At 37.7% G+C, this 24,719-nt stretch overlaps 1 protein-coding gene across 2 annotated transcripts in view; it reads left to right on the top strand.

The window, feature by feature from the left end:
- The first annotated feature begins 1,977 nt into the window (after positions 1 to 1,977).
- The window catches only part of PFDN1 (prefoldin subunit 1), a 69,220-nt gene continuing 46,478 nt past the window's right edge, over positions 1,978 to 24,719 (top strand). For both annotated transcript variants that reach the window (XM_061151461.1, XM_061151460.1), the window contains exons 1-2: positions 1,978 to 2,134; positions 4,986 to 5,152. In XM_061151461.1, coding sequence (XP_061007444.1) covers positions 2,102 to 2,134; positions 4,986 to 5,152 — 200 coding nt within the window. In that variant the 5' untranslated portion in view covers positions 1,978 to 2,101. The remainder of the gene's footprint in view (positions 2,135 to 4,985; positions 5,153 to 24,719) is intronic.

Raw genomic sequence — 24,719 nt, 5'->3', positions numbered from 1 at the left:
TTCATTGTTAAGCAAGAATATATCACTGCATATCATTATGAAAAAGAAAAGAACATGTAGGTTTGAAAAAAGAACAAATACATTTTTTCATTGTTTAAAATGTGGTAAAATATACATAACATTTACTATTGTAATCATTTTTAAGTGTACAGTTCAGTGGTATTAAATACATTGACAATGTTGTGTTACTATCACTACCATCCATCTCCAGAACTCTTTTCATCTTGTAAAACTGAAACTCTACACCTATTAAACAAGAATTCCTGGGCTTACCTGGTAGCTCAGTGGTAAAGAATCCACCTGCGAATGCAGGAGACACTGGTTCGCTCCCTGATCTGGGAAGATTCCACATGCTCATGGAGTGACTAAGCCCAAGCACCACACTATTGAGACTGTGCTCTAGAGCCTGGGAGCCACAACTACTGAGCCATGTGGCTGAACTGCTAAAGCCCTTGCACCCTAGAGTCTGTGCTCCACAATAAGAGAAGCCACCACAATGAGAAGTTCATGCACCACAACTACAGAGTGGCCCCCGCAGCAATGAAGACCCAGTATAGCCAAAAATAAATAAATACATTAAATTTTTTTTCCCTTTCTATCCCTTCCTCCTGGCCCCTGGCAACACCATTCTACTTTCTGTCTTTATGATTTTGTTTACTCGAAGTCCCTCATATTGGAAAAGGACATGGCAACCACTTCAGGATTCTTGCCTGGGAAATCCCATGGACAGAGATGCCTGGCTGGCTAGAGTCCGTGGGGTTATAAGAGGCCGACACAACCTAGTGACTAAACCACCACGACTACCACCACCAAGTCCCTCGTACAATAGAATCACACAGTATTTGTCTTTTCGTGACTGGTTTATTTCACTTAGCATAATGTCCTCACATTTTGTTTATCCATTTATCCAATGATGGACATTTGAATAGCTAGTAAGTCTAATAAAATTTTTTTTTTTAAGATAGAAAGTATCATGTGTCTTGAAAAAGGAACAGAAGTAGTCTTGAAATTCCGAGGAGAGATTATTTATGGTCTGTGTGATGAGTGATGTAAAAAAAAAAAAAATACATAAAGGATACATATTATGTGTCTGCTTATTGGACCTTGAAAGACAAGTATAACAATGCTAACCATACGAACTTAATTACAGCTTTTTATTGTGTGCCTACTGTATGCATTGTGCTATGCTTGGAGCTTTCCATCCTGATCTTATTTACTCCTCAGAATAACTGTTAGGTCAATACTGTTATTCTCATATTAAATGAGGAGACAAATTCTACACAACTAGGAAATGGAGGCAGACATACCTACGCTCAGTGTAGACCAAACCTTGAATACAGATTTGCTTAATTCTAAACTCCCTGCCCTTTCCTCTGCCTCACAGGTTTATAGAGTAAGGAAGATATCCATTTCTTTCATGCCCATCCTTCTAGTCATCCTTCTGGTTCAAATGCCAGCTATTTTACAGCAGATTCTCAAAATGTGGTTTGCAGACCACTTGGACCAGATCATAAAAGGAGTTTGCAAAAGTACATATTTCTGTGCCCCATATCAAAGATTCTAAGTAAGTTTGGGATGAGGATCAGAGAATCTGCATTTTTTTTTTTTTTTTTTTTTTCCTTTTAAAAAGAAATTTGGTCTCTCGTGAGAACTCCTGTGTCTACAAGGCTAAGCCTCCTGGTCTTCTCCATGCTGCCTTGCCTGAAACTCAGGCTGATTCTTTCTCATACAGCACAGGACTCGTTGAAGGCATGAATTACTTTAGAGGTTTTAGCCTGATTTACATACATCTTAATTCAGCAACACAAACTAAACTATTTGTCGAAGTGCTTAAAACCACACACGAAATCTGCGCATTGTGCTGTGTTTGGAAGGATGTGGAGAATCACTGCAAGCCTATAGGTCACTTGGGGAAGACGTACTCTGAATCGGAATCCCGGTTATTACAGGCGTTTATAACAACGGGGAAGGTCGGAAAACCAAGCACACCGACTCATGCGCAGGAGCAGAAGGAAGAGGCCCTATCAAACCTTCAGGACGCGCCCTTCCCCCACGCTCTTTCCGGGCTTCTCCCACTGCGCAGGCGCAGCAGAGAAGCAAGATGGCGGCCCCCGTGGATCTGGAGTTGAAGAAGGTAAAAGAGGGTCTTGAGCAGGCAAAAGCTTTTCTTTGGAAGCTAAGGGGACTGTGGACAAGAACATCGAGTGAGTCTCGAGTACTGCGGGAGGAAAGAGGCCCCAGGGAAATGGGGAGTGGTTTCTCAGAGTTCAAAGGTGGGACCGGGCCTCCTTAGGTTGGAGTCGAGGGCTAGCGGCTCTTTGCCGGGTAAGAGCCGATTGGGCTGGGCCTGGTTAAGTTTGGCGGGCCTGTAGCTGTTTTATTCCCTTGTTCCGAGTTCCGGAGACCTTTCATTGCTCTTGGAGCCTTCATTTCCATAGTGAGGCCTGAAGTGAGCGCTTCCAGTTGGAGCCTCTTGCCCGAGCACCTGTAATTCTGTATCCTAATTTGCTTTGAAAAACTCCAAGTCCAGTCTGTTTTTAGGTCAGTTCTTTAATCCCATACCTTGTAAGGTCGCTTCATACAGTTCAGTCAGGTATCCTCATAGCAATGTTCATCTTAGGGCTTTGCCAACAACCCCCCCTCCCCCGCCTCGCCCGTTTTTAAAGACTTGTCAAAAAAGAAACAAGTCAAAGTTTTCCAGATGAAATTGGTATCAGAAGGAATTGAGTTTCTCTCTTCAAACAATTGCCTAGAAATGTGTTCTTACACGGAAACGTTTTCACCGCCTAAGAGTTGCCAGGAATCTAACACCACTACCGACTCAAAAGCATATCCCCCCCCCCCCCCTTTTTTTTTTTTTGCTAAGGGAGGGAGAATGGGGATTGGAAAGGAGCCTAGACTTCATCTACTTTAAACCAGTACTTTTCTAGAAAAGGAAACAGTTTAACAGAAGATTCAGCCCAAGCTTGGTTCTAGAGTCCTGCATTCTCTGCCTCACTTTCCACCTTTTGACCACTACTTGAGGTTAGAAGAGCAAATTTTACTTAAGACTGTCTTATGATCAACCTTTGCATGAGAAATAAGACAGCTGAAGTAGCTCTCCCACGTAATAGATGAAGCAGTGTATTATTGCTCCGAGGATTTACGTGTGTGTGTGTATTGCTTTTTGTTTGGAGCTTGTACCTTTACTCCTTACGGTGCTCTCTAGTGCTGTATTATCTCAGCTTTAACAGTATACTAGCTTAGCAAACTGTGTCTTAAAGTGTTTTAAAAGTTTACCTTTTTTTTTTTTTTTTCTGTTAAAAGTTCAAATTTAAGTTAGGGTTTAGTGAGAGCTAACAATAGAATACAGCTGTGAATGGACTTACCCCTCAGTATTATTTGAATCTGTTGCTGGGAAACCTGTGGACAGTGGATGAAAACTAAGAAAATAATTACAGACTTAAATTGGGTAGTTTGGGCAACCAATAAAATTACAGAAGAAACTTGTTTAAAGGTCTTTTAATATGTTTATAATTTTGGGGGGAGGGAGAGGGGTGGAGACTAATAGGAAACTTTAGGTACCTCCTCTCCCCTCTAGATAAATCTTTTGAAACCTTGCTAGTAGGTGAGACGGAGAAGGCAATGGCACCCCACTCCAGTACTCTTGCCTGGAAAATCCCATGGACGGAAGAGCCTGGTAGGCTGTGGTCCCTGGGTTCGCTAGGAGTCGGACTAGACTGAGCGACTTCACTTTCACTTTTCACTTTCATACATTGGAGAAGGAAATGGCAACCCACTCCAGTGTTCTTGCCTGGAGAATCCCAGGGATGGGGAGCCTGGTGGGCTGCCATCTATGGGGTCGCACAGAGTCCGACACAACTGAAGCGACTTAGTAGCAGCGGTAGGTGAGAACAAAGTCAGAATAAAAGTTTAGTAGCTTTTTGCCGTGTATTGCAGCCACAGATGTTATTATTAAGTCAAAATTTGACAGCATGTGAAAGTCATTCTAGGCACTTCAGAAGTATCAAAAACCTTTTAAGAGTACTCAGAGGTCAAGTTTGGCTTATCATGTGCATGTGAAGATCATGATGCAGTTGTTTTATCAGTGCTTTGAGTTTTTTGTGTGTCTTTCTCTTAAAATATTCATTTTCTGAATACTACTGTGGATAGTAGAGTAGAAAGATTCAGTAACTAGAGATCAGAAGAAATTAATTAAGTACTTGATTTTTGACCTAGTAGTTGTTCAGCCCTGTGAAAGTCATTTATATCTCTTCAAAACATTTAGTTAATTTGTAAACTGTGCTGATGAATCTGCCATCCTTAACTCAGGATTATTGAAAAGAGAAAATGAGACATTTATTGTATGTCAGTATTCTCATATTAATATTCACTTGTTAATATTTCAAACAAGTGTGGGAAAGTGCTTTAAATAGTCTTGAGTAGTACAGATGTGGTGAATTGTTACATTTATGGTTCTTGTTTTGGGTCTCTGGGTTTCTGATTGTTGCATTTAGAGCTTTTATTACTCCTTGGGTACCTGCTACTTGATATGGTTATTATTTACCATGCCTTTGTTCAGCTTCTTCAGATAGGTTGCATCTTCTGAGGACTGGGTAAGTTCAGTACAGTTGACTCTTGAACAGCATTGGTTTAAACTGCAGGGATCCAGTTGTACACAGATTTTTAAAATAGTAAATACTAGAGTACTACATGATATGTAGTTGGTTGAATCAACAAGTGTAGAACCAGGGATACAGAGGAACTGCCATATGGAGGGTCAACTATAAATTATACTTGGATTTTTAACTTCACGGAGGGTCAGTGCCTTTAATCACTGAATTGTTCAGGGCTCAAGTTTTTAGCAGACTGGCTTTGAGATGTTTGCTGTGGTAAATCTCACAGCTTTGTCTGTTTAGCAGGCTTCATTTTAATATATTAGATTTGATGTAAACATTTACTGTAAAATGTTGCACCTACTAAATCAAGGACTTATTTCTTTTTAGGCCTTCACAGAGCTTCAAGCCAAAGTTATTGACACTCAGCAGAAGGTGAAACTTGCAGACGTACAGATTGAACAGCTGAACAGAACGAAAAAGCATGCACATCTTACAGATACAGAGATTATGACTTTGGTAGATGAGACTAACATGTATGAAGGTGTAGGAAGAATGTAAGTAAAGTATATCCTTAAGGGGGTTATCCTGAAAGAAGTTTATCTGAATTAAGTCATAGAATTTGTTCACTTTACAGCTTGGGTTGAAGTATCATAGTAGCTTTAAAGAACCCTAGGTCAAATATCTTTTTTCTTTTAAATGAGAAACTGAGAAACTGAATTCCAGGTAGATGTGTTTAATCTTAAACTTTGAAGCACAGTTTAAAAATATTTATTCCATGTTCTTCTCTCCATGCTTAGGTACTTAACGTGTGTAACTTCAATGGTAAAAATATGATTTGTTGTGAAAAGATGTTTATAGTAGTTTTGTGTGTGAAGATTTTTTAAGTAGTTGTAGTTTTAACCTCGTCTTCCCAACCTAATTATTAGTAGTCACACAAATCATGAATCTTAGATGTCTGATCAGGTTGTAAAACAAACATAAAGATTCAGTTGTCTATTTAAATATACTCATTCTGTCAAACATGAGAAATCTATCTAGTAAGTCAACTTACCTTGTTTGTTCTAATTCTTATTATATGATTAACCACCTGCACTTCACTTTTTTTTTTACTTTTAAAAAGTATATTGCCATTCTGAGAGAGAATACATCTGCTTCATGTTCTCTAAGCAGTAAATAGGAATGGAAAAGCCCTTAACTGCAGGTCACATTCCATTACACTGAGCTAAAAGGAGACTGATTTTTTTAAGTGGAGGAGGTACAAGAGAAGGGTTTTTCTGGAATTTGGTCTTTGAATATTACTTAGTAAGTGGACCATTACTTAAGTTTGGAGCTCCTTTAGTTGGAAAGGAATTTGACCTCAGTCTAGGACGATTTGTTTTATGATTGATTTGAAAGAAGCATGGCATGTGTAACATTTAGTGATGGCTTTAGAATGACATCATGAGAAATAGACCCTGCTCGTGATAGCTGATCCATATTGGTTTGAAAAAGAGGTAGATTATGATAAACTGTTCATCTGATTTGCTTTCTGAGAATAAACAGCATGAATAAATAAATAAAATCTTATTGTTGGAGTCCATTTTTTCATTTTAGCTTGTTTTAAAAGGAAGAAAATTCCAATTTGAGAGTTTGTTAACTGGGACACAAAAGAATTGGGATGAAAACAAAGTAGAACCCTTGAATATATGTCTGTGTAGCATGAAGTGCATTGTTGGCATTCACTGCAGGATAATTTTATCTTTGTTATGAATATCCTTAGATCTTAAAACAGTAATGGTAGCTTTTATAGCATGCTTGTTAACATGTTGTGCTTCGGTTTCACATCATTACATTAGCCTTTGCTTGCTGCAGTTAAAGAATTTCTCCTGAAAGGAAAAACTCTTTGGTCTTTTGATCTATAGTGAATTTTAAAAAAAAAACTTTTTTTTGTTTGTTTATTTGTTTTGGCTTTGCTGGGTCTTTGTTGCTACACGCTGGTGCTGTCTAGTTTTGGGGAGCAGGGGCTACTCCGGTTGCGGTGCTCGGCTTCTTGTTTTGGTGGCTTCTCTTGTTGCAGAGCACGGGCTCTAGGGTACACCGACTTCAGTAGTTGTGGTTCCTGGGCTCTGGAGTACAAGCTCAATAGTTCTGGCTCACAGGCTCAGCTGCTCCACGGCATATGGGATCTTCTGCGACCAGGGATTGAACCTGTGTCTCTGCACTGGCAGGCAGATTCTATCTCTGAGCCAGTAGAGAAGCCCGATCTATAGTGAAGTTTTACTTTTTAATAGAATAATTTCATTTACTAAACATTCTGCAGTCATGATAGGCGAGTTGCTTTTTTTGCTTATTGCCCAAAGTGCTACTTTTAGAGTTTAAAGGCTGGGATATGAATTAGTTAATGGTAGAGCAGTAGTATTTCCAGAAGATTTATTTCATGTGAATTATGTTTCTTAAAAGAAATAAGTAGCTTTAAGTGTTTAGATAATGTGGAATATCTACATGGTTTTAAACTTTGGTTTTAAATTTGTTTTTTGTACTTTGTGCATCTGGAGTTTGTAGGGGCATGTAAGGTAAGTTGTATTTGTTGTTTGGCTAGAGTGTTAGTGCCCTCAGGAGGAAAAGATTTGCTGAGTATTAGTCTGGTCATGAGGATGTTCTCTTTCTTGATGCTAAGCCTGAAATAGCTATTTCTGAATTTATAGTCTTGAGTAATCTTGAGTATCATTGTGATTCACTTCTTTAATTCTAGTCTTTACCTTAATTTGTCTTTTCTTTTGCTTTTTGAAAATTGTTAGGGAATTCTAATTAGAGCTAATTTTTCTCAAACTGTTGTTTTAAAACCAAGAATTATAAAATCTAAAACATTACATTTTTGTTTTATAACCTGCAATTTTACCATTGCTGAAATTCAGGCCTCTTGCCTGGACTAAGAAGCAATAGCTTCTGAACTGTTCTTTCTGCCCTTATTGTGTTGGTGTAAATGCTTTCTTCACCCATCTGCCAGATATGATTATGTCATTATTTTTCATAAAATCTTTTGTTCATCCTTGGTTGCCCATGGGATAAAATCTAAATTTGTTAGCCTAGCATTCATGGTCATTCATAATCTGTCCTTAATTTACCCTTCTAGCCTCAAATCCCACCACTTTCTATTCCCCGGCTGAGGATAGATAAATTTCATCTCATGGACTTACTTCTTTCCATTGGTTTTGAGTTATCTGTTGAGTTTGAGTCTCACGTGGGCTTAAACATGCTCTAATTGATCAGTGAGGTCTGTCGTGGGCTGAAGGTAGAAGGGGAGTAGCTCATGTACCCAAAATTGTTATCCCTACCCTCGTCACATAGGCTTCCTCGCACATGCCATGTCTTTGTGTTTTCTTGGTTTTGCTCCTTCTGTCCTTCCTGGCCTTTAATGTCCCACTTTTCCTCCTGAAATTCACATCCTTTAAGACAGAGCTTATCTTCTTTGAAGAGTTTTCCATCTTCCCTGGCAGATTTACTAACACGTTCCTGAATGATACCAGAGCTTTTGTTCCTACAGCTAGTAGAGCATGTGGGTGGTGGGATAAGGGTAGTGGGCAGAACTTGATTGAGTTTGAAATGGTCTGGTCTCCCCAACTAGATTGTTAAAGACCATATACATATTTATCTTTGTTTCCTCAATCCTCAGTACAAAATGCGTGTAAACGTGTGTTGGTTTGAATTGAATATGATTCTCTTGCCTAAAATAACTGCATTTTCTTTTGGTCCTTTAGAAAAAATGTTTAGTGTCAGAGACTTAAGAATTGAAGTTTATTATGCTTTTTAAATATATGATTTAATAAAGATGAAATTTTAAAAGTAACATATTTTGAGTAAGGTCAAAGGGATTGTTTCTGACCAAAATTACATCCTCTAATCTGACAGAATTAATTCTTTATTAAATCTGTTGAGAAGGTTGACTAATTCTAAATGCCAACCAGTTGCAGAGATAGTCAGCATTGACAATATAGAAAAACCCGAAGCTTTTAGGATTACACTGAGGGCAGTATAGTCCTTGGAAAATAAAGGCTATTCTGTGCAGAGTAATACTGGTATAATTGTATATTTTACCTTGCTTATGCTTACATAGGATGGAAGTCATATTTTTCATTTTAGGGTTTGCATTTAGTTTACAAAGTCATTTCAAGCCCAGATGCCTTTCCCAGTCATGAGTATGGAGAAAACGGGTAGTGTTAAATATGGGTTTTATATATGGCTATTTTTATATATGGCTATTTTATATATTATATATATTTTTATATATGGCTATTTTTGGTTTAAAACAAGGAAAATCAAGCTACAGGGTAAGAGATGATGAATTGCTGTATACTGTAAACTCTGCGTATTTGTTACTGAAAGCTATAGTCCATCTAGTCTCTTGGCATGTTGCCAGCACATTTTAGTTCTCTTACTTCATATTCTTTGGAGGGGCTGTTATGTAGCCTGATACTACTACCACCAATTTCTAGTTTTGCTACTTAAGCTGTTTGTGAGCTGACCTCACCATACCGCTTTGAGAACTATGATGAAAGTTACAACTGTGGAATGATGTGTCTGAATAGTTGGACGTGTTTGTCTTTTCATCTTTCTAGCATGCAAGGAAGGAATAGACACAGATCTCAAATAAATATTACATGAATGTTTCTTGTAGTTTTTTTTTTCGTGAATAAAAACCAGCTTGTAATTATTTATGGTAGTTTTCTTCCATTTTCCTTTGCATAGTAGAAATAAGAATATTTTTCAAAGTTAGTATTACATTTGAAAGTGCACATAAATGACATTTAGTCATACTAATGTTTGAAAGGACTATCATTAGAATAAAGGTCAAATTTATTTTTATTAACAATAGGTATGATCCAGACCCTGATTTGATATTAGGTCCATTATTCTAATATCCTTGTGCTTGAGCATTACATTAATAACATTTCTTCTTTCCAAAGGAGATAAATTAAGCTTTATGTTTCTTTAATGAGAGGAACTTGAGTAGATTAGCCTTTGAGAAGAATGATTAGTGCCTTTCTAAAACTTGAACCTAACTAAAAATAACTTTGTACCGTATTTAAACTAATTTAGAGGTATGCCACCATTCTGTGGATATTTTTTACATTTAAGGAACTAAGAATGAACAATGGTATAAATCTACCAACTAGATAAGTGTCTAGCAATGCAGAAATTGCTTTTTGGGAGCGGTGTTGCTATTTCTACTTGTTGAAGTAATTTGATGGTTGATCCCTGGTGGTTGAAAAATCCAGAAGTATAAAACTTAAGATAAATGTGGCACAGGTAGAAAATAAAAACAGTAGGTATATTTCTCATGGGTAACAAAATTAAAAAAAAAATTAAATAATTGAACAGATTTTCAACTAATTATGATGTAGAAATCTGAACTGTCACAGTTTGGTTGAACTGCCCTTTGTTTAGAATGTTATGTTGGTTTTGTTTTGATTTTAATTGTTAGCTTGAATGTTGACTTGTAATTTGGATTGTAACATTTAGAGAGGTCAAGATGAAACATTTGCAGTTGCTCTTGGTTTAGGTATATTAAATATTAGTCAAAAGGGATATAATCAGGCTGTCTTAAGTTTTGCAGCCATTTTACTTCATGTTCATGTAGAGTTGATCTTCCAATCAATTTGAGGTAATTTTAAAGCTGAAGATATAGTTGCATTATATTTTATTCCTAATACATTAGGAGACAAACTGCAAATATTGGTGTAATAGACATTGTTAAGTATTATTGATATTATAGTAATAATAGTTTATGTTATTGTTCTTACTAGAACCAAGTTTGGATATTTTCTGCTTACTGTTGGAGAGAAAAAATACAGTCTACTTTTGGTGTGAGGGTCACTTTACAAATTCAAATTTATAAGCTCCTTTATACTGTCTTTAAAGGTGTTAGTCTGTATTTTAGAGCAGAAAAAATGAAGCAAAGATAAAATAATTTTCAGAGATAAGAAGAAATTTAGTCATTTTTTAGGTTTTACTTTAAAAGAAGAGGAGTTTTGATGTTAAGCTGCTTTTCCTAATAGAATATGAACCACCCTTCTTGTGTTTTTATATAGAGCCGTATAAAGTCATGGCTTTCGTTGCTCAGAGTTCTAATGGGGAAAAAACAACTCTTCCTGTTGTGCAGGGGAAAATGACTTCAGTTTTGTTGATGTTGAGTATGTATATAACCCCAGCTGGGCATAGTATCCTCTTCCACAGATGTGATACTCTAGGGAGAAGAGATTTCTGAGTCATAGTCTTAATTTCCTTAAGCTGTCAGTGATTTAAAAACTTGGTGTTCATTATAACTCTTTTGACTGCTGTGTAGAATGACATCACTGTTTTTATGCCAGGAGAAGTTAACAAACATTTGCGTAGGAATGACATAGCTATGTTTCTTCTGCAGAAAGAGTAGTTTTAATAATTCTTTCCCTTCTTTCCCTCCCATGTCCTCCAAGATCCAAACAATCTCACTGAAACACTGGAAATTAATTTCCAAAATGTTGTGTTAATTAGGAGTTTATTGTAAAAGAAGAGAGTTTGTATACTTACCTTGGGATGTACAAACATACTGGAATAAAAATTTTATTTAATGTGTCTTTGTTGTAGGGTTGGTCATTTATGCTGGAATTTGTTGAGAAAAGGTAAATGTAATTGATTCATTTTGTTAGTTACTTGGAGGAGTTTGCTTCTGCCATCTCCTGACATCAAAAGGCCTGCCTTTCTTTTTTCCCCCATCTGCTTTTGTTGCATGAAGGTAATTAATCAGCAACACAAGAGGATAGTGGTACAGTATATTCCAGTTGGTGATAAGCAAGAAATTAATGTAGTTAACTGAGAGAGTGAAAAAAATTGCCATGTTGTTCCTATGTAAATAAAAATAAAGCTAGCAGTAATTTTTAACTTTGTTACTTTGTCCTTGGGGATTTGGGTGCTGTAACTGACTTAAATCAGGTTGAATTTCTCTGAAGTGAACAATCAATTTTAAGCTGTACCAAGGATTTTCTGATTTTAGCTGTCACTTATCTCATAGTGGCAAATTTAGGAACAACTTGCTATCTAATTTGTTTGACAGAGGACTGATATGGTCATGTCAAGGAATATAATCTGCTTAATAAAACATCCAAAAAGGAACTAGAAAAAAAAATACTGGCTTAAAAGGTAAGAGCCAGTCCATATATATGAATACACAAGTAATGATTTATTGGTGTTTTTTAAATTTATTAGTTTTATCAGGAATTGCTGTGAATTGCAAATGTCTTCTGCCCAGATAGAATAATTAGGATTGCATTGTGTTGCATGCACCATTAGTGCCTGTGGTTTTGTGAAGGATGTATGCCCACTTTATTTTTAGAATTTAGGTTTGAATGGACATTCTGGGAGAATGTTATCTCGTTCTGACCAGAAACTCTCATTACCAACTCTTGTTCTAAGATCAGTTACCTTGAAATGAACCAGGCTACTTGGAAAATACTACCCTTTGGCTTTGAAGAGAACTTGAAATATTCTTACATCAAAATATCACAGCAGCAGGAGCCCAGTATTGAAAATGTATCTTTAAAATAGGTAAGAGCATAACTGCCCTAAGCAAAGCCTTTTACATTGTTTGGCTCAGGGTAAAAAGATTTGGACCACAGTATGCATCCTATATGTGTGTAACTCTTTTGTGCTTCTACCAAATTGTATTTATGTTTCTCTGTGACTTTTCTGCTTTTGTATCAATAGTCTTCTGTTTGTGTTCTTCAGTACTCATTTTTTATTATCTGGTGATTCTAGTTTATCCAGTGTTATATTTTAACCTATGAGAGAAATAAAGATCACATCTTGTAAAAATTTATAGCATAGCTCGATGCTTATGTGTGGAAATGTTTGGGTTTTGATGAGGCCAGAGTAAAAGTAGTAAACATCAGAGGTGATTATTTACCAGAATGCTTAGAATACCAAGTAGTGACCAAAAATAAGTGTCATGTTTAAAATAGATTAACATACTACTGTTTCTAATTCTGGAGTAATACTTTGATTTAAAAATACACAGTGATTTTTAACTAGTACAGGTTGAACCTATCAGTATGTGAGTTACTCATCTAGAACAAGGAATGTTTACATGAAATTGGGTTACTGAAGGAACCATGATTTTTTAAAAATAATTCCAATGAATTCCCAATCCTCATCTTATTTAACTTATCAGTAGCATTTAGTCCAGTTTATATTTTTTTCCTTTATGTACTTTTTTCCCATGGTTTCTAGGATACTGCCTCTTAGTTTTCCTTCAATTTCACTGGCCATTCCTTCTCAGTCTCCTTCCCTGTTTCCTTTTCTTTCTCATTTCCAGATATTAGATTGACTTTGGGCTCATGTCAGCCTTTGGATTTTTTTCTCTTTTCTTATATATAGTCAGTTTCTTAGTGATCTCATCAGGCTTATCTCTTTAAATGCTTTTTTGTGTTCTGACAACTCCCAGAATTTTATCTTCCCTTCCCTGAACTCCAGACTTGAATATATCCACCCGCTTCCTTTACATCTCTGTTTGATGGGCTAATAGGCATCTCAAAACTAACTTGGCCAAAATAAAAATATTATTATTAATATTTTTTAAAATTTTGTGTATTTTTGGCTGTGCTGGGTCTTCACTGCTTTTCACGGGCTTTCTCTAGTTGGGGTGAGCGGGGGCCACCCTTTGTTTCAGTTGCAGGCTTCTGATTGCGGTGGCTTCTCTTGTAGGGCACAGATACTAGAGCACAGGCTCAGTGGTTGTGGCACATAGGCTCAGCTGCTCCATGGCATGTGGCGTCTTCCTGCGCCAGGGATTGAACCCTGTCACCCGCCCTCGCAGGTGGATTCCTTTCCAGTGTGCCACCAGGGAAGTCCAAAATGTTGCGGCAGTCTGAATAGGGTTGATGAGTTGGAAAAGAATTCCCAGACCCAGAGTGTTTGAGAAAGGAGTGAATTTATTGAGAACAAAGAGCAGAGATAGTGAGGGGCATTGCAAATGCTGACTTTCTGACAGACCAGGGAGAGCCGGCTGTGAGAGCAACAGGCTGGCTCAAGGGAGAGCTGTCTCTTTTCATGGTTTAAGTACCCAATTTTTATAGCCTCAGGACAAAGAAGAATCCTACTGGAAGAATGGCATTAGGTAATTGGTTAGGGTGCTATAGGGTGAGTCCTGGAGTGGGCATTTTTGCCTAATTTGGAGTCAGGAAGCTGACTGGTAATGATCAGGGGGGCTTTTTGGCAGGCAGTGGTTACAAAGGGGCTCAGTCAACTTCAGAGGTGACCTTGGCTCTGGGCTCTGCATCTGTGGCCTTAGTACAAGGCCTTGCTACTGTGACCTTTGGATGGGACTCCACAGAAAATTCTCATTATTTACAAATTAACCAGTTCCTTCCTCAGTCTTTCTCATTTCAGCAAATGCCCTTTCTATCCTTTTAGTTCTTCTAAATCTTGGATCACCCTTGAGTCCTCTCTTTTAGTCTTAAGTTCAGTCCATTAGCAAAGACTGTCTAAATTTTGTCTAGAATCTGCACATTATTTATTACCAAGTTGGTCTAAACTGTCATTGGATTGCAGTTTTCTCTTAAATGGGCTTCCTGCTTCCATCCTTACCACATTATAGCTGTCCTCAACTGTGTAGCCAGAGTGATTCTTTTTTTTTTTTTTAAATTAATTTTTAGGCTGTGCCTGGGTCTTCATTGCTGCTTGCAGGCTTTCTCTAGTTGAGGCAAGCAGGGACTACTCTCTAGTTGCAGTCTGCGAGCTTCTCATTGTGGTGGCTTCTCTTGTTGCAGAGCACGGGCTCCAGGGCATGGGGCTTCAGTAATTGTGGCACACAGGCTCAGTAGTTGTGATGCACTGGGCTAAATTGCCCTCTGGCATGTGAAATCTTCACCAACCAGGGATCGAACCCACGTCCCTTACATTGGCAGGTGGATTCTTAAGCACTGCACCATCAGGAAAGTCCCAGAGTGATTCTTTTCAAATATAGATCTTTCTTCCAGATGTCTGTATGACTTATAACTTCTCTTCCTTCAATCTGTACTAAGTAGGCATTGAGACCTTTTGTGACTACCCTATTTGGTTATTTATCAATATATTAAACATTTTTTTAATTGATAGTTAATTACAATGTTGTGTTATTTTATGCAGTATAGCAAAGTGAACCAGTTATACATATATCTATATATGTATATACATATGGATGTATATATATATATGGATATATGTATATACATTCTTTGATGACCACCCAGTTTAAAATTGGTATATGCATACTTCGCCCCCCACCTACTTGCCTTGTGTACTCTTTTTTTTCCCCTTGGCTTTATTTTTCTCCTGCCACTGTAAACCATCTGGCATACCATAGTACTAACTGTCTCTCTTTCTTAAATCAACTTTATTGAGCTATAACCTACATATAGTAAAATGCATTCCTTTTAAGAGTAGAGTTGGGTGAATTTTGACAAAGTGGTGGTTACACTCCAATCATGATATAGAACATTTTCATCTCTCTAAAATATTCTTCTTGCTTTAGCCAAGTCACTCCCCTAAATCCTGCCCTGGGCAACTGATAGTCTGATTTCTATCGCTGTAGATTAATTTTGCCCATTTTAGAACTTGATATAGAATATATAAGTAGAATCATTATAGTATATACTCCTTCTGTGGCTTCTTTGATTAAGCTTAATACTTCTGTGATCTGTCCATATTGTGCCTATTAGTCTTCCTCAGGGACTGTATTTTGGGCTTTAGTTCCACTTTTAAAAGTATTCTTGCCTCTGCCCTCTCCCCTGTGTTTGCCAGTTTCATCTTGAGATTGGTTGCAGGAATTCCAAGGATTTCATTCAGATGGCACAACATCCAGAGTTAGAAAGTTATCATGTTTTTTGTGTCACTTTTTGTGAGCAAAGTAATCTTTCCTTGAAGTCGTCAAAAGGACCATCTCTCACATTTCACAAGAGCTGAGCTACATGCTTGGCTTAAATCTTGGAGGTTGGAACTGCCATAATTAGGTAAGACCAAGATTTACCGCAGGATTCGCCTCCCAGAGTCACTCAACAGTGCAGGCTACCCAGACAAAACTGGGGCTCTGTCAACAAAGAAGAACTGATATTGGATAGCCAACCAGTAGCATCTGCTAAAACCTTCAACAGTAATCATTGCAGTGTCCAACAGTTCAGAGCTAGCTACATGAGAATTATGGAAAATATTTTAGAAGAATTAGGGAGTTTAATTAGGGAATATAGGTAGGAAATTCTTGAAGTTATTCAGGAGTATAGTAATAAGGGTGTAATTAAGGTGGCAGAAGTGGGATGGAGAGGAAGAGGGTAAAAGAAAGTGATGAGCATTGGAGATAAATTGGGAATATGGGGACACAGAGAATAGCTGTAGGTTTGGGACTTAGGTGAGTGGGCAAGTGTTGACATTATTGATAGAGACTGCATTTGAAATGGGGAAACCTGATTGTAGGCAGTGTTGGCTTGGGTAGATAAAATGAGTTTAATTTGAGACGTGTTGAATTTGAGGAAATGTGGAAAATATAAGTGGGAGTGACCATTAGATGATAGTGCAGGTGATAGGCATTTGTACTATTTTGAGATTCATTAGCCAAGTTTGTGGTGGTGGTGGTGGTTTAGTCGTTAAAGCCATGACCGACTCTCGTGAGCCCATGGACTGTAGCCTCCCAGGCTCTTCTGTCCATGGCATTTCTCAGGCAAAAGTATTGATGTGGATTGCCATTTCCTTCTCCAGGGAATCTTCCTGACCCAGGGATTATTGCATTGCAGGTGGATTCTTTACTGATGAGACAGCCAGGGTTAAGCCTTGAAAGTAAGAGTTCTCAGAGGGACTTTGGGTACAAATAGCTTAGCCCAGAGCTTGCATAATATTTTTAATATGGGCACTGGAAGAGAAAAGGAAAGAGGGACTTATGAATATAGTAGTTGGCAAGAGGAGCATGAATAGTATAGTACTAAGATGCAGCAGTATCACTCATTTTATATTAATTTTTGATAATATTCTATAGGTTTTTATCAGGGGATCTCCTGTATGCTTTTAACGTGTCTTCAACCCGCTTTAATTAATAGACTTTTATTTTTTAGAGCATAACTTTTAGTTTAAAGGAAAACTGAGCAGAAAGTACCAAGAGCTCTCACATTCTTCCTCCCCAGTCACCTCCTTTTATATCTTAAATTTGTGTAGTATATTTGTTTCAGTTGAAGGAATATTGATACATTATGATTAATAAGATCCAAGGGACTTCCCTGGTGGCTTAGTCCGGAGATGTGTGTCGTATTTTAGTTCCCCAGCCAGGGATTGAACCTATATCCTCTGCATTGAAAGTGGTGAGTAACCACTGGACTGCGAGGGAAATTCCAGCTGACTTCTTTAAAAAAAAAAAAAAGAAAACAAAATTATTTATTTATTTTTGGCTGTGCTGAGTCTTTGTTGCTGTGTAGACTTTTTCTCTAGTTGCAGTTAGCAGAGACTACTCTTCAGTTGCAGTTGCTGGCTTCTCATTGTGGTGGCTTTTCTTGTTGTGGAGCATGGGCTTTAGAGTCCAAGGGCTTCAGTAGTTGAGGCTCTCGGGCTCTAGAGCACAGACTCAATAGTTGTGGTGCCCAGGCTTAGTTGTTCTGTGGTATATGGGATCTTCCGGGATCAGGGATCCAACCCATGTCTGCTGCATTGGCAGGCAGATTCTTTATCACTGAGCCAGCAGGGAAGCCTTCATTTCTTTTTTTATTTCCTTTTTTTCTCACAATGTTTCCATCTGTCAGTTCTGTTGTTATATCTTTGAGTGTACTTATTTATTTGTTTATTTAAAACATTTTATTGGAGTAGAGTTGATTTATAAGGTGGTGTTAGTTTTGGGTGTACAGTAAAGTCATTCAGTTATACCTATATTCGTTATTTTTCAGATTCTTTTCTCATATTGGTTGTCACAGAATATTGAGTAGTTCATAAGGTATACAGTAGGTTCTTGTTGATTATCTGTGTTATATATAATACTGCGTGTATGTTAATCTCAAGCTCCTAATTATCCCTCCCCACCACATTTCCCTTTTGGTAACCAAATTTGTAAAATGTTTGTATATCTGGATATCTGTTTAATCAGATATCTGTAAGTCTGTTTCTGTTTTGTAATTAAGTTCATTTCTATCATTTTTTAAAAATTACATTCCACATATGAATGATATCATTTGATATTTGTCTTTGACTTACTTCCATTAGTATGATAATCTCTAGTTCTATTCATGTTGCTGCAGATGGCATTATTTCATTCCTTTTTATGTCTGAGTAATATTCCATTGTGTATATATATATATATATACCACATTTCTTTATCCATTCTTCTGTTGATGAACATTTAGGTTGCTTCCATATCTTATAATTGCAAATAGTACTGCAGGGAACTTTGGAGTGCATGTATGTTTTCACACCATGGGTTCCTCCATACATATTCTGAGCATATTTTCATGTGCTTCTTGTTTATGCTGTGTGTTTCCTTTGTAGAATTGTCTGTTTTAGATCTTGTGTCCAGTTTTTGATTGATTCTTGATATTGAGCTCCTGGAGCTTTTTGTATATTTTGGAGATTAATCCATCAATGGTTGCATCATTGGAAATATTTTCTCCCATTCTGTGGATTGTCTTTTCATTTTGCTTATGGTTTCCTTTGCTGTGCAAAGCTTTTGAGTTTATTAGGTCCCATTTGTTTATTTTTATTTTGATCACTCTAGGAGGTGAATCAAAGAAGATATAGCTGTGATTTATGTCATAGAGTATTCTGCCTATGTTTTACTCTTAAGAGTTTTATAGCATCTGGCCTTACAGTTTTGAGTTTATTTTTGTGTGGGGTGTTAAAAATAGTTCTATTTCATTCTTTTACATGTAGCTGTCCAGTTTTCCTAGCATCACTTATTGAAGAGACACTCTTTCCTCCATTGTATATTTTTATCTCCTTTGTCATAGATTAATTGACCATAGGTGCTTGGATTTATTTCTGGGCTTTTTGTCTTGTTCAGTTGATCTGTATTTCTGTTTTTGTGCCTGTACCATACTGTTTTTTTTAATTTATTTTTAATTGGAAGATAATTGCTTTACAATGTTACGTTGGTTTCTGCCATATATCAGCATGAATCAGCCATAGGTACACATATGTTCCCTCCCTCTTGCACCTCCCTCCCATCTCCCACCCCATCCCACCCTCTAGCTTATCAGAGTACCCAGTTGAGCTCCCTGTGTCATACAGCATATTCCCACTGGCCATTTTACCTATGGTAATGCATATGTACCACTGTTTCGATGACTATAGCTTTGTGGTATAGTCTGCAGCTAGTGGGCCTGATGCCTCTGGCTGTTTTTCTTTCTCAAGGTTGCTTTGGCTATTCAGGGTCTTTTGTGTTTCAATAGAAATTAAATTTTTTCATCTAGTTCTGTGAAAAATGCCATTGGTAATTTGATAGGGATTGCATTGAATCTATAGATTGCTTTGGGTAGTATATTCATTTTAATAATATTCATTATTCCAATCCAAGAACATGGTATATCTTTCCATCTGTTCTGTCACCTTCAGTTTCTTTCATCAGTGTCATAGTTTTTACAGTACAGGCCTTTTGCCTTAGGTAGGTTTATTCCTAGGTATTTTACTTTTTTTTTCTTTAAAAAATTATTTTTTAATTGAAGGATAATTGCTTTACAGAATTTTGTTTTCTGCCAAATATCAGCATGAATCAGCCATAGGTATACATATGCCCCTCCCTCTTGAATTTACCTCCCATTTCCCTCCCAATCCCACCCCTCTAGGTTGTTACAGAGCGCCTGTTTGAGTTCCCAAATTCCCATTGGCTGGCTGTTTTGCGTGTGGTAATACAGGTTTCCATGTTACTCTCTCCATACATCTCACCTTCTTTCTCTTCCCCGTGTCCGTAAGTCTGGTCTCTGTGTCTCTTTCTCCATTTTGTGTGTGCTTAGTCTCTCAGTCGTGTCCGACTCTGTGAGATACCATGGACTGTAGCCCACCAGGCTCTTCCGTCTGTGGGGATTCTCCAGAATACTGGAGTGAGTTGCCATGCCCTCCTCCAGGGGATCTTCCCAACAAAGGGATCAAACTCAGGTATCCTGCATCGCAGATGAATTCTTTACTGTCTGAGCCATGAGGGAAGTGCAAGAATGCTGGAGTGGGTAGCCTATCCCTTCTCCAGGGGAACTTCCCAACCCAGGAATCGAACCAGGGTCTCCTGCTTTTGCAGGTGGATTCTTTACCAGCTATGCTACCAGGGAAGCTTGTTTCACCATTCCTGCCCTGCAAATAATTTCATCAGTACCATCTGTCTAGATTCCATACATACATGTTAGTATATGATATTTCTCTTTCTCTTTCTGACTTCACTCAGTATAATAGGCTCTAGGTTCATCTACCTCATTAGAATTGACTCAAATGCATTCTTTTTTATGACTGATTACTATTCCCTTGTGTATATGTACCACAGCTTCTTTATCCATTCACCTGTCAATGGACATCTAGGTTGCTTCCATGTTCTGGCTACTGTAAATAGTGCTGCCGTGAACATTAGGGTACTGTGTCTTTTTCAGTTTTGGTCTTCTCAGGGTATATGCATAGTAGTGGGATTGCTGGGTTGTGTAGTAGTTTTATTCCTAGTTTTTTAAGGAATCTCCATAGTGGCTGTTTACATTCCCACCAGTAGTGCAAGAGGGTTCCCTTTTCCATACCCTCTCCAGCATTTATTGTGTGTAGACTTTGTGATGATGACCATTCTGACTGGTGTGAGGTGATACCTCATTGTAGTTTTGATTTGTATTTCTCTAATAATGAATGATGTTGAGCATCTTTTCATGTTTGTTAGCTGTCTGTATGTCTTCTTTGGGGAAATGTCTGTTTAGATCTTTTTCTCACCTTTTGATTGGGTTGTTTATTTTTCTGGTATTGAGTTGTATGAGCTGCTTGTATATTTTGGAACTTAACCCTTTGTCACTTGTTTCATTTGCTATTATTTTCTCCAATTCTGAGGGTTGTCTTTTCACCTTGTTAATAATTTCCTTTGCTGTGCAAAAGCTTTTAAGTTTAATTTGGTCCCACTTGTTTGTTTTTATTTCCATTACTCTAGAAGGTGATCATAGAGGATCTTGCTTTATGTCAAATGTTCTGCCTATGTTTACCTCTAAGAGTTTTATAGTTTTTGGTCTTACATTTATGTTTTAATCCATTTTGAGTTTATCTTTGTCAGTGGTGTTAGGAATTGTTCTAATTTCATTCTTTTACACATAGCTATCCAGTTTTCCCAGCAGTAGTAACTGGGATTGGCTCCTTAAGATCTCTTTCTTTCATTGTTAGTGTTTAAAAATGCAGCAGCTTTCTGTATATTTTGTATCATGTAACTTTACCTAATTCATGATGAGCTCTAGTAGCTTTTGGTAGCATCCTTAGGCTTTTCAAATATAGTATCACGTCATCTGCAAACAGTGACAGTTTTACTTCTTTTCCAATTTGGATTCTTTTTATTTTTGATTGCCATGGCTAGGACTTCCAACACTGTTTTGAACATCAGTGGTGGGAGTGGACATCCTTGCCTTGTTGTTCCTGATCTTAGAGAAAAATGCTTTCAGTGTTTCACCATTGAGTATGATGTTAGCTGTGTGTTTGTCAGATATGGCCTTTATTATATTGAGCCATGTTCCCTTAATACCCACTTTCTGGAGATTTTTTTTTTTTTTATCATAAATGGGTGTTGAATTTTGTGGGAAGGTTGTTCTACATCTATTGAGATGGTCATATGATGTTTATTCTTCAGTTTGTTGATGTGATATATCCCATGATATGCATATGTTGAAGAATCCTTGCACCTCTGGGATAAATCCCACTTGATCATGGTATATGATCCTTTTAATGTATTGTTGTATACAGTTTGCTAGTTTTTGTTGATTTTTTTTTTTTTTGCATCTATGTTAATCAGTAATATTGGCCTGTAATTTTTCATTTTTTGTGGTATCTTTGCCTGGCTTTGGTATCAGGGTGATGGTGGTATCATAGAATGAGATTGGAAATGTTCTTTCCTATGCAATTTTTTGAAAGAGTTTCAGAAGGATAGATGTTAATTCTTCTCTGAATGTTTTATAGAATTCCCCTGTGAAGCTGTCTGGTCCTGGACTTTTATTTATTCAGTTCAGTCGCTTAGTCATGTCCAACTCTTCACGACCCCATGGACTGCACGCAGCACGCCAGGCCTCCCTGTCCATCACTAATTCCTGGAGTTTACTCAGACTCATCTCCATTGAGTCAGTGATGCCATCCAACCATCTCATCCTCTATCGTCCCCTTCTCCTCTTGCCTTCAGTCTTTCCCAGCATAAGGGTCTTTTCAAATGGGTCAGCTCTTTGCATCAGGTGGCCAAAGTATTGGAGTTTCAGCTTCAGCATCAGTCCTTCCAATGAACACTCAGGACTGATCTCCTCTTGAATGGACTGGTTGGATCTCCTTGCAGTCCAAGGGATTCTCAAGAGTCTTCTCCAACATCACAGTTCAAAAATATCAATTCTTCGGCGCTCAGCTTTCTTTATAGTCCAAGTCTCACATCCATACATGACTACTGGAAAAATCATAGCCTTGACGAGACGAACCTTTGTTGGCAAAGTAATGTCTCTGCTTTTTTTTTTTCTCTGCTTTTTAATATGCTGTCTAGGTTGGTCATAACTTTCCTTCCAAGAAGTAAGCATCTTTTAATTTCACATCTGCAGTGATTTTGGAACCCCAAAAATAAAGTCAGCTACTGTTTCCACTGTTTCTCCATCTATTTGCTAGGAAGTGATGGGACCAGATGCCATGATCTTCGTTTTCTGAATGTTGAACTTTAAGCCAACTTTTTCACTCTCCTCTTTCACTTTCATCAAGAGGCTCTTTAGTTCTTCTTCACTTTTTGCCATAAGGATGGTGTCATCTGCGTATCTGAGGTTATTGATATTTCTCCTGGCAATCTTGTTTCCAGCTTGTGCTTCATCCAACGTGGCATTTTGCATGATGTACTCTGCATATAAGTTAAATCAGCAGGGTGACAATATACAGTCTTGACGTACCCTTTTTCCTATTTGGAACCAGTCTGTTGTTCCATGTCCAGTTCTAACTGTTGTTTCCTGACCTGCATACAGATTTCTCAAGAGGCAGGTCAGGTGGTCTGGTATTCCCATCTCTTTCAGAGTTTTCCACAGTTTATTGTGATCCACACAGTCAAAGGCTTTGGCGTAGTCAGTGAAGCAGAAATAGATGTTTTTCTGGAACTCTCTTGCTTTTTTGATGATCCAGTGGATGTTGGCAATTTGATCTCTGGTTCCTCTGCTTTTTCTAAAACCAGCTTGAACATCTGGAAGTTCATGGTTCATGCATTGCTGAAGCCTGGCTTGGAGAATTTTGAGCATTACTTTACTAGTGTGTGAGATGAGTGCAATTGTGTGGTAGTTTGAGCATTCTTTGGCATTGCCTTTCTTTGGGATTGGAATGAAAACTGACCTTTTCCAGTCCTGTGGCCACTGCTGAGTTTTTCAAATTTGCTGGCATATTGAGTGCAGTACTTTCACAGCATCATCTTTTAGGATTTGAAATAGCTCAACTGGAATTCCATCACCTCCACTAGCTTTGTTCATAGTGATGCTTCCTAAGGCCCACTTGACTTCACATCCCAGGATGTCTGGCTCTAGGTGAGTAATCACACCATCATGATTATCATTTTTGTGTAGTTCTGTGTATTCTTGCCACCTCTTCTTAATGTCTTCTGCTTCTGTTAGGTTCATACCATTTCTGTCCTTTATTGAGCCCATCTTTGCCTGAAATGTTTCTTTGGTATCTCTAATTTTCTTGAAGAGATCTCGTCTTTCCCATTCTATTGTTTTTCTCTATTTCTTTGCACTGATCACTGAGGAAGGCTTTCCTATCTCTCCTTGCGATTCTTTGGAACTGCATTCAAACGTGTTATCTTTTCTTTTCTTCTTTGCTTTTTGCTTCTTTTCTTTTCACGGCTATTTGTAAGGCCTCCTCAGACAGCCATTTTGGTTTTTTGCATTTCTTTTTCTTGGGGATGGTCTTGATCCCTGTCTCCTCTACAATGTCACGGTTGAACCTCCATTCATACTTCTTCAGGCAGTCTATTAGATCTAGTCCCATAAATCTATTTCTCACTTCCACTATATAATCGTAAGGGATTTGATTTAGGTCATACCTGAATGGTCTAGTGGTTTTCCCTACTTTCTTCAATTTAAGTCTGAATTGGGCAATAAGGAGTTCATGATCTGAGCCACAGTCAGCTCCCGGTCTTGTTTTTGCTGACTGTATAGAGCTTCTCCATCTTTGGCTGCAAGGAATATAATCAGTCTGGTTTCGGTGTTGACCATCTGATGATGTCCATGTGTATAGTCTTCTCTTGTGTTGTTGGGAGAGGGTGTTTGCTGTGACCAGTGTGTTCTCTTGGCAAAACTCTGTTAGCCTTTGCCCTGCTTCCTTCTGTACTCCAAGGCCAAATTTGCCTGTTAATCCAGGTATCTCTTGACTTCCTACTTTTGCATTCCAGTCCCCTATAATGAAAAGGACATCTTTTTTGGGTGTTAGTTCTAGAAGGTCTTGTAGGTCTTCATAGAACCGTTCAACTTCAGCTTCTTCAGCATTACTGGTCAGGGCATAGACTTGTATTAACATGACATTGAATGGTTTGCCTTGGAAACGAACAGAGATCATTCTGTCATTTTTGAGATTGCATCCAGGTACTGCATTTCGGACTCTCTTGTTGACTATGATGTTTATTTACTGGGAGTTTTTAAATCACAGTTTCAATTTCAATACTTGTGATTGATCTATTTATATTTTCTATTTCTTTTTGGTTCAGGCTTGGAACGTTGCACTTTTTAAAAATTTAGAAAATTTCTTCTAAGTTGTCAGGGTTTTTTGCGTATAATTGTAGTAGTCTCTCATGATCTTTTATATTTCTGTGGTGTCCATTGTAACTTATTTTCCATTTCTAATTATATTGATTTCCACCCTCTCTCTCCTTTTTTTTTTTTTGGCTAAAGGTTTAACAAATTTGTTTATCTTTCAAAGGACCAACTTTTCGTTTGATCCTTTTATTGTTTA

The sequence above is a fragment of the Dama dama genome, chromosome 9 (assembly GCF_033118175.1).
Source record: "Dama dama isolate Ldn47 chromosome 9, ASM3311817v1, whole genome shotgun sequence".
NCBI lineage: Eukaryota > Metazoa > Chordata > Mammalia > Artiodactyla > Cervidae > Dama > Dama dama.
This window is presented reverse-complemented; position numbering and strand designations above follow the sequence as displayed.